Source organism: Lottia gigantea (genome assembly GCF_000327385.1).
Source record: "Lottia gigantea unplaced genomic scaffold LOTGIsca_7, whole genome shotgun sequence".
Taxonomy (NCBI): Eukaryota; Metazoa; Mollusca; class Gastropoda; family Lottiidae; genus Lottia; species Lottia gigantea.
This window is the reverse complement of record NW_008710370.1, coordinates 562,442-577,871: the sequence shown is the minus strand read 5'-3', so window position 1 is coordinate 577,871 and position 15,430 is coordinate 562,442. Positions and strand designations below refer to the sequence as shown.

At 34.3% G+C, this 15,430-nt stretch overlaps 1 protein-coding gene across 1 annotated transcript; it reads left to right on the top strand.

The window, feature by feature from the left end:
• The first annotated feature begins 2,412 nt into the window (after nt 1–2,412).
• Nucleotides 2,413–3,255, top strand: LOTGIDRAFT_229425 (hypothetical protein). Its single transcript, XM_009065402.1, has one exon. It carries the CDS (start codon nt 2,611–2,613, stop codon nt 3,142–3,144), a length of 534 nt encoding a protein of 177 aa, XP_009063650.1. The 5' UTR covers nt 2,413–2,610; the 3' UTR covers nt 3,145–3,255.
• Nucleotides 3,256–15,430: the final 12,175 nt, after the last annotated feature.

Genomic DNA, 15,430 nt, shown 5'->3' with positions numbered 1-15,430 from the left:
GCCCTTTTTGGATATATCCAAACAAATCGACCCGGATGAAACCTGGCGATAACAGGTTATTAGATAAGCTTAAGCGATATATCAATTTGGGACAATTACATGGAGAGTTATTTTCTCTCTGGGGGGGGGGGGGGGGGCATGGCATAGTGCCTGCTAGCACGTGAATTTCGGAAAAAAAAACGTGACAGCTTCCATAAAACCCTCTTTTTCTCTTAATTAATTAATAGAGTCATGCTTTTAGAGCTGTAATATTATTATTGTCTGGTTTAACCGATGATAATTCATAATACACGTGACATGAAATTATCCGTAATCTCCTTGTTCGGCGCTAATGTAATACAGCATACACGATAATGCTTATTTTAGTTACGATTATTACATTATCGATATTATTGTTATTGACCCAAGTCGTATTCACGCACCAAAGGGCTTAAAAAGACTATTACCTCTCCTTGGCGTGAACCGCCAATAAAATTACATATAAAAAAGTCCAAATCACAGCATTTAGAATTTGATTTGAGATCTTTATTTTGAGCAGACTGATATAGAGCAGTAACTGTAATGGACCGTATGCTGACCTATACAAAGTTAGAGTTTCTATTAGCTTTATCATTAGTAAAAGATAGCTTGCCAGGCAGGCTAAAATACTCCCACTACCAGCCGTCAGAAATGATAACAAAGTCTGTAGTGGTTTAATATGTGAAACCAATCATCCAATTGTTACTAATTTCAAGCTTTATCAAGGTCTAATACTAAGTTTCATCAAGATCGGATAAAAAAAAATGTCTCTATCAGGCCTACAAGCTAAATTAGACTATTGAATTAATTCAAGGGCAATAACACAAAAAAAAAAACAAATTCATCCAATTATTACCATTTTTTAACTGAGATGTCATCATTTTATACATGCATACCAAGTTTCATTGAGATTAGATAAAAATTGCACCCCGTATCATGACTACAAGCCAACTTTGAAGCGTTTTCTTTCTAAGTCAATGGCAATAACTCCAAAACCATTCATCCAGTTATGACCAAATTCAATCTTGACCAAGATCTCATCAATATATACATGGTTACCAAGTTTCATCAAGATCGGATAAAAACTGTAATTTATATCGTGCCTACAAGCCAAATTTGATGTATTTATACTAAGTTAAGGGCAATAACTCTAAAATCATTCATCCGATTATTACCAATTTCGAACTTGACCAAGATCTCATCCATATATACATGCATACTAAGTTTCATCAAGATCAGATTAAAGCTGTAGCCTATATCGTACATACTAGAAATGTGGACAGACCGACCGATGGTTGGACAGGGGCGACGGCACTATCCGTCCACGTTTCCATGTGGGTGTATAAAAATATCTATGAACGGACGTTGATAAGGATTGAAACCAGCACACTGCTGAGATAAAAAAAAAACAAATCGTATAATCTATTTAGAGAAACTGGAGTAATCGTCTATACGTAATCGTATCTTGTTTAGAGAACAATAGGGTTCAACAACCGATGTTCGGCAAAGAGTTTTAGCCAATAAACTTCGTAATCAATATTATATCTGATTAATGCTGTAGTCCCGATCTAACTCACAATCAAAGCTTTGCTCATTTCAACAAAGGAAAAAGCAATAGCTAAGCAGATCCTTCCGATACGTCATGAACAGTCAATGAATTTTTCAGATCGGTAATGTGATCCTTCGAAACCTCGGACAAACATCAACTGAAGGCCTACATGTGGCAAATAAGAAATGAATTTTAAGTAGAAATTATGTTGTTGTGAGTCACAAAAGGTATTAATGAAGACCCGATTTCAATTGATTTTTGGACATTATGAAACGTTTTTGACCGATGCAATCATATGTGTATTTTAATGTACTTTAAACGCATTCACCTTCATGGTTCCACAATTTTTTTGGATAGGGGTTTGGTGAAAATGAACAAAAATGGTGGTTATTGGTTCTAATCTTGGTTGTAGTACAGAAACCTCGAAATACACATCTGTTCTCATTATTCCAGTAGATCTAAGACCAGATAAAACGTTCTAGAACCCAATTTGGTACCCTTGAAAAGGGCTAGCTGTTTATATTTTCTTTCTTTCTTAATAAGTAAACCTAAATATCGGGTATATATTATTATATTGAAGATTTTCCATGCAATGTTCAATAAATTTAAACAAAACTTTGGCCCGACCTCCTCGTGGTATCCGCCCATGGTTAGCTCTGATAATACGCAGATAGTAACAAACGTGCAGAGACATTGGTTTGGAAGTGTTTTGGTTTGATGATATAACACGCCGAACATAATCCTTAATACATTAACTGAAATAAAATCTTATAATTGGTTCAGGATTAACCAGATTAACGTTTGGATTTCAAGTGCTGGTCTCTTTTTCTCAATAACGAAGTCGCATTTATTAAGTTGAGTCATATTACTTCTTTGGAAAGTGAAAATAGTGACATATGTGTTCAAGGATCACCAAACGCTTCACTGTTTGAATTTCTGAAGTACAATTTTATTGTGAAATTCCGATATAAGTACTATATTATAATTTTAAGACTCGCATTCCTGTTTTTTTTTATAACAATACTAGTTCTGTCACCGACACAATGTCTGGGAACGTGTCTAAAAAGGAGTTGGAATTCCAGTTGAAACAGCTTCATGGATCTAAGAAGTTGGAAATGGAGCAAGAAGCTCAAGACAGACATTCCTTACGAGTCCAAAGATACATGGATAAAGAAATAAAGGCAACTCAAGAAGAGCTAGGTGATATCGTTGCTTCGACATCGCAAGGTCATCACCCACGTCGACGCGGATCAATACCAACGATCTCAGTTTCACCAGCAGCTCTGAATGCACCCCAATACTCCCATTACCAAGAGGGTGATCATCTGAAAATCAAAACCAAACACAATCTCATATTGTCCGAAAAACTGTCCGACAACATAAGAACAAGGGAGGCTCGTAGACGTGAACGGAGTTTGTCGCCGGCAAGGGATATACGACGAGTCAGTTCGGCGTCGATTGAAAATCTTTTTATGGCCGCCAATGTTTTACGTGACACTGAACATGGTGAAGAGGCCTTGAAATTGTTAGAAACATTGACTGCAGAAGATGATCAAGCCACAGCCAGAAGACGATAATTATGTTAACTTATTATGTTTTTTTTATACTGTTGAAATCACCGATATTAATGATAACTGTGAACACACATATTTCAACATGTTAATAACGCTAATAAACCTCGATAATTAATATGTGAATTGAGTGGCACACCCATATTCTTTTGAGATTGACTTGAATCCGTTTATCATGGTTCATTGTTCGGTGCAGTCTAAGATGTTGAGTATTCATGCCGTAGAAAACAGAAGACGTTTATCGCACTCGGTGAATCTAGTGCATTCACTTCATCCATTGTCTACTGCATCACACCGGGTACAGTATTTCGTCTATTTGCAGCTGAAGTCTGAGTCAAAGGGAAATCACAAGTGATAAGAGAGGCATAGATAATAATATTTCAACATTGAGGAGAGATATCTGAGATTGCCCGAATCTTTAACCTAGAGATTTTTGCAAAACTGTGGCGGAGAAGGGCATACGGCACTATGGTTCTTACATGGAAATAACACGTAGTTTGCAGTCATTTTGAATCTGTACCTCGACTTAATAAGTCGAAATTTTGAAATCTTTTAATATTTCAACCGAGCCTTCAATTCACATTACAATGTGATTTGAAGGCTTTCTTGAAATATTTTAGCCTTTTTAAAGGGATGGATGCGCCGCTTTGGGGGGTTGATTTGAGTCCTGAAAATATGTAAATAGTCTTCATAAGTATTAGAAATGTACGGAATCATTACTTCCTTCAAAAATATCTCAGACTAGGAATTTTACTCACTATTTCAATACATGTCTTTTCTATATATCATTTCTTAAATGACGAGTCGTCATTTTAAAATTCAAACGTGGATAATTCTGGACATAATGGATTTGAAGGCTCAAATTTCGAAGGTGATTGGCTTAGCTGAAAAATTCCCGTTTCTGAGACTAAAGTATGATTGGTCAATGGCACATCAGTCGACTTAATAAGTAGAGGTAACAATTCAAAATGGTGAACTACGTTCATGTTTGTTATCTCCACGTAAGAATTCAGAAAAGTAGGACGTAAAACTCCATTCATTTCATTTCATTTCCACGATTTACTTAGCCTCGTATGGGGAGACGGGGTGCTTTGTTTGGGTAGAACAGGCAACATTTCCATTATGTTTTGTTCGAATCCGTTAAAAATTGTGATATACAAGGTGTTAACAAGCCACAATGGACGGACGTAAACATCTTTTAACGCCAAATAGCAACTGTCATCGTGACATTTCCTTTTGCAAATTAAAATAGATTTTGGCAGTTTGACTAATCTTCACGTTGCTTCACACATTTGCTTGTTAATTAATTCTGCTACAAGGAAATGGGCGAGGTTTCCTATAAACAAAACGAGGCTTGATCGGGTAGCACCATTAGTTAATTTTGGGGAAGGGAGGGTTTGATGTTATGGAATATGTCATATAGATCTGATATCAAGACAGTTCGCCAGGCAAAGTAACATACGCCCACTGGCAACTGTCAGAAATGATAAAACAGTCTTTAATGACTAAAGTACAAATTTTCACATATTAAAATTTTTTTATTAGTTTGAATTCAATGATATATATATTTACTGCCAGTTATTTATACTGAGTAATTCCACAAAATATTTTAAAATCAATATCAATAACCCAAATACTTCAAATTATTAAATCACACAGCTCTAATCAAGGGCAAAAACTTACAAATTGTTAAGAGAGAAACTGTCAAAAGATCTCATCAACATAATAAAAAGACGTAAAACTCCATTCATTTCATTTCCTTTATCAACATAAATCTAAAATTTAAAAAAATCAGGTGAAAACTGTATTCTATTTTGTGCTTATTTTGAAGCACTTTATCTAGTCAAAGGCTATAACTCTAAAACCTCTCATCGAAAAATCGTCAAATTTGAACTTGACCAAGATATCACATCACACTATATTTCATTCAAATCAGATTAACAATAGTCTCTATTGTCCTCATGATCAAATTTTGAAGCGTTTTTTTTAAGTCAAGGGCAGTAACTTAAAATCTGTTCATAGAAAAAATGTCAAATTTTTTGTCAATATAAATGATCACAAAAAGTTTCATTAAATTCAGATCAAAACTGTAGTCTCCACTGTGTTCACTACCATCCTTTGACGCATTTTTCCTTAGTCAAGGGCAATAACTCAAAAACCGTTCATCGAAAAAACATCAAATTCGAACTTGTGATCATAAAAGACTGCATTATCACTAAAACAATCCCTTTTTTCGTTGGCATATAATATATATCTATATATATAAATATCTATATTGCTTAATAGCAATCCGATTACATTTAATAATGTTCTAATTGTCGATAAAGACATAATAGCTGTATTTAACACAATCCGTGGTCATGGAAACATAACTTCTTCCTGGATATATTCAGTACAGGAAGTACATAATATACACAATCTTCTGACCGTAAACAAATTCTAGTCAAACAAAACTGTTCTTAAAACTGAAGATGCTATTGGACTTTGCCATACACTGTCACAGACACACAGTCACGGTCACCCAGACACTAAGAATACGGATCAGACATAGTTTTGGACTGGAGTCAACCATGTCCATTCATTCAAGCAACAATAGAAAAAATGAAATGAAATGAATGGAGTTTTACGTCCTACTCTTCTGCACCTTGTGGGCTAATGAAGACGGGCAAAGCCATGCAGGGTGCCATGAGGGAAATTTTGCCAGGACAGTGGCATTAGCCTGCTCTTTTTCGATTTCCAACTGTCGAGGCATCTTTAACGTGCACAGCCTATTAGCACACGGGGCCTCGGTTTATTGTCCCATCCGAACGACTAGACGCTTTTTCCATGTCAGTCCCTCTTACCTGCATCACTGACAGTGGGAAACCTGGTTGAAAAATCCGAAGGTATTATCAAGCAACAATAGAACTATTATAACTAATTGTTAAAATTATCGAGAGAGTTACTCTTTGAAGCTAAATTTGTCTTTAAGTAGAAGAAGCGTGTAAGTTAACTGTAAACAATTTTTTATTTTTCACGAAGTGAAAGACAAAAACATCTTTCGTTATTTACATCATATTATTTCAGACCAACAGTGATAAACTTCCGTGATTTCCAGATTTTCATAATTTAACTGTCAATGAGGTAGGGTAACGTCCTTATCAACGCTGATACGTCATATCCTGTACAAAATATATTGAAATGTGTCTTAGGACTTGTACATGGAACGGAATATGCATTTGTTGAAAAATTACTAGACAGTTATAAATTCGATCGATGCTGGCTATGTTCCCTCGAGGTGACCTTCACCTCCGATTTGAAGGTTGTCTTGATATGATAATGTTCGACCCTTTACAAGTTACGGACAGGTTAAGTGTTTCTATTGAAACATGTTTTGACGGGTGTTAAAAGGCATTTATAATGATAAAAAACGCTATCGCCTTCAAGTTTATGTTTTGTTTACTCTTAAAAATATTTTATATACATTCCTAAAGCATGTATGAATATGAATGGTAAATCAATCTACATATTTAACTAAGGCCACGGGCCATTATGATAAGTAATTATGTTGTTTTGTAGGCGTTGTTGTTCATCCGTATCCAATAAACTTGTTAGGTTACAAAGTAGGTTAATGTACATGTACAAGTTAAGGCGTAGTCACATGCAAATGTTCCCTTTTGACGACGTTTGTTGGCCGAATATTAACAAGTAATTTCGGCATCTGCTTGATACGTCTGAATTACGAGAGCTATCATAATTTAGGTTGCCAACTTGAGACTACCAAATGCACAGTACAAGGCTCTAATAACCACGACTACCAACATCTACCGATAGTCTGCAATAACAGCTTCTACTAGAACCTGTCACCAACTAACTAACTTGGCTGCCTGATCATATGCATGTTCCTTTAGCAACGGTAGGATGATTATTCACATCGCTAGATGATCATCATCACCGTATCGTTACTAAGGAACATGGAATATCTTTGTTTCAGCAAAGAATTGTAGTAATGTTTTGTGTTGGTGGAAACTAACTGTACAATTTGCAGCTACTCCTGAAAGCTATGTATTTGTTTGGTGCTATATAACTTAGGAAAGATGAAACGTATTTGATAATGTAAAGAAATATTGAAAATTTTTTCAAAGTGAAAGCTTTCGTTATTTAAAACCAAAAAAGAAACAAATAATGAAGCCAGTCTCCTACTTATAGAAAATCAATGCTAATGGCCGACACGTGTCAGTTATATTAAATATATATTTTAAAAAAAATCAAGAAAAAAACTACGACATAATACAAACTAATAAATATAGAATTCAAAGACAACGTTAATTGAATATTCTCCGTAATATATTTTCGTGTTTTACCTCTTCAATCATAGCTTATACATTAATACATGCAATATGCCTTAATAATTAATACAAATTGTATGAAATGTAATATACTTCACACTATTTTCACAGATTTTTGAAAAATATCTTTATCGGCAGTGCAAGAAGCTTATCCAGTCTTTGGAAATGTTTCAAAAAGTCATCTTTACACAAGAAGAAACACAGAAACACGGAAATGAATTCAAACCCAACTCAATACCAACAATACAGTAAGCAGCACCATCCTTACAAACGAGAAACTCACCATCAACATTGACAGAAGGCAACACCATCCTTTCAGAAGAAAAACTCTTTACCAATATTACAGAAGACAAAACCAACCATGCAAATGAGAAACTCGTCACAACCCTTACATATGACAAAACCATACTTACAGAAGAGAAACTAGCACCAACATTTTCAGGAGACAAACTTAACAACAACTTTACATTATGACAACGTCATCCTTACAGAAAAGAAACTCAACACCAACATTACAGAAGACAACACCATCCTTTCAGAAGAGAAACTCAACACAAACATTATCATTACACCAAATAATCAATTCGTTTAAACGAAAGAATCAACTTAATCAATTGGTCAAGTTCCTATGAACGGTTTTGCAGAAGAGAAACTCAACACAAACCTTACATATACGAAAAACTCAACAAGCAATATTACTGCAAAACCCACCCCTTCTTCTTTTTGTATTTGTTTTTTTCATTTAGAACCAAAGATAAACGAACCCATCCTATAAGAAGGCAATTTTGTTTACAACTCGGACCCACAACAATTTAATTACAGAGACTTGAGTTATACTGTCTCATACGACCTATTTTAGTTTAAACTTCTGGATTTATTGATTCGTCCCAATGCTTCAAGGTCTGTTTTTCATTGCGCTTGTCTCGATCAGAGAATGATTATCAACAACATCGTTTGATTTTCAATTTTTATAACATGTGATCAGTGTCCGCGTGTAGTTCGTTTCATCTCTTTTCGTGTATCACGTTGACTTTGTTTACTTTATCCAGATTCATGAGGTTTTTTCGTTTTATTTATATTAACACGCGTGTTACGGTGTTGTTTACCTGAGCTACCCTACGGAAGACAACATCAACATTACAAAAGACATCACATGCCTTAGATAAGACTAAATCAACCTTACAGATGACAACATCGACATTACAGGAGACAACACCAGCCTGAACGTAGACAAAAATAACCTTACACAAGACAACATCGGCATTACGGAAGACAACATCAACATTACAAAAGACATCACATGCCTTAGATAAGACAAAATCAATCTTACAGAGGACAACATTTTTTTTTTGACAACATTGACATTACAGGAGACATCACCAGCCTTGTCGTAGACAAAACCACCCTTACAGAAGACAAATGAACCTTACCGTTGACAACACCAACCTTATCGTGGACAAAACCAACCTTACTGAAGACAAAACCAACCTTACTGAAGACAAAACCAACAAAACTAAGCTTATAGAAGACAACATCAGAATTACAGAAGACAACATCAATAATACAAAAGATATCACAAACCTTCCTGTTGACAAAACCAACCTAACAGATAAAAAAAACTACATTACAGTAGACATAACCAACCAAGTCCAGTTTTGTCCTAAATCTTACTTTGTGACCTAGACAAGTGCATGTATGTGACTATGTTCTCAACACCATCTTACACAAAAAATTACAACCAAGAAAAGCGTATTGTTATTCCCTTAACACTCACATTGGATTGGACATTATTTACATAGAGCGCACAAATTGGCAAACATCTCCTGTAACAATCAAGCTTTAAGGTGACCAAAATATCATCCTATTTCCAATTAGCGATAGATTTAAAATTTACAGTAGATGCCAATTTAGTTTAATTGTTGTGTCTATTAACTTTATTTTCTTCAAATCTATCAGATAAACAATTCAGCGTTAAGATAAATAACCACAATCAAAGCGTTTAACTAACTTAATAGTTTTTCCCTCTATGAAAAAAACTGAAGGAAAACTGCTAATGTCACCCATTGTTCTGTCGATCAAGAAAGGGTTTTACGTTGAATAAAATCAAATCCAAGGCAAATTGGCTAGGTATGGTCTCGTCACAGTGTAAATTGAATTCTATTAACATGAGAGAAGCTGTTATCAAATTGATAAGACTACATACATTTTTTTCAAAACAATCTCGGATCTTTGTTAAGCATTTATTACATCGACGATTTTTTTTTATTTACCGTTTACATTACCGAAACATGATTTCTTTTCTCTGAAAAATTCACTTCTCTCATCAATACGGTTTAAGCAATGAATTTGAAGATGCCGTTATCGTCATGATGGGATTCTTCTGAAAAAATGTCGGACTCAATCTGCATAATATACAGACCACAATCCTATAAGTGACATCATTATGGACGAGGTCATTTCATATAGAAACAAACATAAACAAAGTCAACCGACATTGATATCACTACGCCCGACAAGATCGGTCTGATTATTTTGTAACCTACATGTTATAAATATTTCAACAACGCCTTCAATTTTGTACAAAGTTCTAGAAAACTCGATATGCAGCATAGTCAGCAATTACTCAAGATGGTTCTGCCCATGGAGAGAAAGTTAACATCAACAATCGTTTTGCCAGTGGTAATACAAGCATAAGGGGGTTGAAATTATATTTTCGATGCAAACTGCTGAAAAGAAATTGACACATAGGCCTTAAAACTTTCAATCTCTCAAATCCACAGCCTATATAGTTAAAGATCATATAGTAATGTCCCATCTACACGTTAAGAAGCTTTGAAAGTCTCTGACAAGCTTGGTGGAACCTGGTTAAAAAAACAAAATCGATCTAAAGTTATCATTTAAGCATGTAACGCGATGAGCCGAATCGGCTCCGTAACCGTGTTTTAAGAGATGGGATGCTAATGTACAAAGTCTAGGTCTCTCATACTTATATATATATATATATATATGAAGGTCAAAATGTCCAAATTTTAGTAATTGATTGAAGTAACACGATAATGTAATCAACTCTTTAGTGTCAATGATCGAGTGACTTAAAACGTAATATACAGTTTATCTAGTCGAGTATAAAGACGTAAGGATAAGATTTGAGATAACTTCTGACAATATCGTAATGTATAATGGGATCATAACCTACTATCTGCACGTCAAATCGGGTCCAGAACTACATTTTTTGAGTTATTGTCCTTGACTGTGGCTATCATTGATCAGTTATCCATTGAATTTGTATTTTTTTTCACAATTGTTCATTATAAGTGTAACGCTTTCAAAAGCCGAATAAACATGCGATAAAAGAAAGTGAAATAGAAAGCTGGGTTAAGTGGAAAGAATCATAAATTTATTCCAGATCAAGGGAGATAATAACCCACAAAATACATGAAAATCAATAAAAATTATATCAAGGGAAGTAACCCTGTACCAATAGACAATAATCAACGTTAAAGACAAAAACACTTGATTGTTGACTTGGCCCTTAAGATGACTTGCCATAAAGGTAACATACACCCAACGATTGTAGGCTGTGTTTTCATTTGGCATGAAAAGTTGATACTTCAGCATGAATTTCCTTTAAGGGGCAGATGTGCCATTTTGGATTTGAATATATTCAATAGTCTTCAGAGGTACTAGAACTGAACGAAAATAATTCCTTTAAAATACTTCAAACTGGGAAATTTACTCACTTTCTCTATATGTCTTTTCTATACCTAATTTCGTGGTAACCTATTTTTCGTGCATTTCCGGAAATGATTAATATTTTACATGTGTGACCTCGTGTGACCTCCGCATTTGCTTGTAATCTCTACAATATCAGCTAGTAGAATGAATCCAGTAGTTTCAAGCAAGGTAAAATGTATTAATGTATACTTTGATCAAATACAAAATGGCGGATTTCAGTTATTACCAAACGTTACGTCAGAAAATTTCTAAGGAACACAAAGTTGACCATATTCTTATGTTGTTTCAGTGACTTTTAGCAATAAATCACGCTACGTATCTTATTTTGTCAGTCACTATTTTTTTTTTAAATCGTGGTTCTTTGAAGGAATTGTCACTAATTATAATGAATTGATATTAAAGATAAATACTAAAAGAAGTTTATACCACCGGGTATCCATACGACATGTTTTTCTAGACTTATTTATAGATGAAACATTGTACACGAAAATAGGTGACGCGTTCTGCCGCCGTTGCCGAGTTGGTTGCTCATGAAATATGGGTCGAGGTGAACCAATAAACCAATTTTAATTATTTTGTAGAATATTTGAGGAAATATCTAAGACATGAAAAAAAAAATCGTTTTTTTTAACTTTGACAAAATTTGGTGTTGAATCCTTATATCCACGAAAATAGGTTACACCACTGTATATCATAGAGTACCTTAAAATGACGAGTCCAAGAATAACATTCAAACGCGGATAATTCTGAACACACATGGATTTGAAGGCTCACATTTCGACAGTGAGCTGTGAACACCATTACTGATTGGCTAAGCTAAAAAAAAAATACGTTTCTGAGACTTAAGTATGATTAGTCAAAAAGGATGGCGCGTCTGTGCCCTTAAAAACTTCTGGAACAGAAAATATTATCCTTGCGAAACGGGGACAGTATTTTGCTCTGGTTCCATAAGATTCCACATAGTTCCACTGCAGTTTTCACCCTGACTCTACCATTAGCATTCTGTTTAGTTACATATATCGACCTAACAATGAAGTACATGACATGACATTGGCTGTCTTGTTTGTAGTACATGTAGGCCTATTTTTATTTCAATTGTAGAGTGCAACAAACGCAGATCAACAATATATATCAGATTATAACGATTGAAGAATTCAATTGATTATATTAATATATTATATAATTCAAATTATTCTATATATAATATATAACGTTCTAAGTTCAGATGGGCTTCCTTATTCTTTTAGCGTCAAAATAAGCAAACTATTTGAAAAATTGGTGTTTTTAATGAATTATCAGGTATTCTTAATCATTGCATATAATTGAGAGTTTTAACCAATCATAAATGCTGATTTATGTACATTCTTGATAAACAAAAAATACTTTTTGACAATAATTGATCGGTAACTCATTGGAATTTTGCTGGTAATTCTCTTCTAATTTAGCTAATTATGGACATGTGCGACAAACTGGTATTTTTCAAACAATTAGCATTTTCACTTTTATAAATGAAAATAAGGGAACCCATCTTTAATGCGTAGTTTTATAGTCATCTAGATAAAGTATGCAGCCCGCAGTAAAATAAACTTTTATTTCATAGATAAACGTACAAATCCGTACTAAATATTGTCAACTGCTCCGATTCCAACTTAGTCTAAAGATTCTGAATTCTAAACATATAGTTTTATGAAAATCCATTTATAAACTGAGTAATGCTACATCGCTTGGAAACAAAAGCATTCACTCCCATTGCTGGAAAGCTCTTCCATTTATTAAGAATATAAATATTACCTTCATTTTATAATCATTATAAAGATCATGCAGGTTGTATAAAAACCTGTAATTCAAAATTGAATATCATAGGCTACCAGTTGTTTAAATGGCACAATGCAACTCCTTTTCATACGTATTATTATATTTTCATATAAAGAGCATCATATATCGGATGCAATGAACCGGTGTCAGCTATATATGCTGCGCTCATTTAAGATTCCACAAAAGGCAAAAATTCCACAATGCACACTGAATAGGGTTAGTAGTCCTCATTAGCCTAATATTAGGTATAGGAAATCACAACGTAGGATATGATCCATTTTATTTTCTGTACACAAAGACGTCAATTTCTAAAGCTTAATTACCATTATAAAATATGTGTCGGTTGTTCTCAAGTCAAAGATATAACCTTTCATTTAATGATAATTAGGAAACACCCATCAAAAGTGTCGGCAATTTTAATTTCAAATTTAAACTGTATCCCTGAGGTGTTTATGGCTAATAATGCCCTCATAAAACTCTCGTCAGTAAACAGCGTCTGCAAGTCATTAAGTGTTTTTGAAAAACACCTACCAGCTAATTAACACTTACCCAGACAAAAGAAAATGAAATTATTTCGAATGGATTTAAATCTTAAGTACCGAACAAAGGACTTATTGTCAAAAGGACCTGCAAAAGATATCGGCAATGAAGTTTATCGTCTGGCATTGTTTACTTTCTTTATCTTACACTCGTGCATGACTGATTTTATTTTCCCGCTATTAATGATTTGTAACTTCTAACATTGAAAAGGATGACAGACAATTGATTGACACTTGGGTATGACAGACACGTTGTAAACATCGCCCTGTTGAATCACTTTACAACGACCTCCCCCGAGAGGCTACCGGGTTATCTGCTGTGCTAATATCTTATAGGCGTAAAGCTAACTCATTGGGAAACAATTGGTATGTCAAAATTTCAAGATGTTTAAACCATCAACAGGGGCTTGTCAATGTGACAAATTTATGACATCAAATTACGGCATCCATTTTTAATATTTTGTTAAGAAATTAATTAAGTCTGTTTGATTGATAAATACTTTAAGGTGATTGAATAGTTGCTGACGTCATTCTACACAAACAAATACACCCAAATGACCATACTCGACAAATTTTTAAATGGAAAAACATTGTCTTTTCTGTTAAATGGCCATCGTGGTCTTGTAGCTATTTCCTTCTACGGAAAAGTTTCAAATGACGATGTTTTGTAAGATACATGAGCCTGACTAACACAAGCCAAATAATAACATAAAAGTTTACTTCTAAAATTACCTTTAAGAAAAACAGAACTTAATTTAAGGTGCACTCGAAATCATGCTTTCATTTAAAAAAAGAAAAACATGTTCATGATAGACATAAACAGATACCTTAATAGAACAAAAGACAGGCGGTCTGGAAATTAATAAGAATCCTTTTAAAATTTAATAAGAATGATGAAGATATATATGAAACGTGAGATAGTTGAATATAAACCCTGATAATATATGACATGATGCGTCAGATCGTGGCATCACAAATCAATGATTGACATGTCAGAGTTATAATACAAGCGAGGATATTGATTGTGACAGATGTTACTATGTCACTGACGTCATGCTTTTATTTCAAATATCCCTTTCATAGTACATGTCAGGTAGACAATAAAACTGTTATAACATACATGATGTTCATTATTAGTCATGTTTTGTAAGCTGGTATTTTTGGTATCATCTCGTATCCACGTGCTTAGGCCAAAAAACAAAAGAAATTAACCAACCCTTGAACCCTTCCCCGAATCGTGTCCAAGTGACCATCCCAGATGGAATTAGAGAGCTAATTTTACAGGATCGGGTGGCTTCTGTAGGATGTTGGTAATTTCTCTTGACCAGTCCCTTAAAAGGAGAAAGCGAGAAACGAAACAAAGTCAAGTCATTGCAGAGATTGACAAGGAAAGCGCCGTATAACTTATTACAGGTTCTATAGACACAATATAGTTCTGTTGCGACTTTATACAGAGCGAGAAATCACAAAATGACTTATTTTGCGGATATACTGTTAAGGCATCGACCTGATAATGAAAACCAACATGAAAATCAAATTATCACATTACAACGAAAATGGAAACTCAGAGATATTAATATGTCGCCTTCCGATATGTATTTACAAGAAGTCATGACAATACCACTGTGCTAACCACACAATTTCAACAAGTATCATATCTACTACATTACATGTAAATGAGTAAGGATGGCCATCTGTAAAATGTTAAGATTCATTAGTCAATGCATGCTTCCGTTTCAGGGCAATGTCCTTTTTCGTCTTGCATAGTTTCTACTGTACAGATAATCCTGTATCTTATATTCGTGGTTTAGCTCTTCAGAAATGACAAAAAAAAAACGATAATACTGTTCTAAGACCTTTGAGACAATTTTCAGC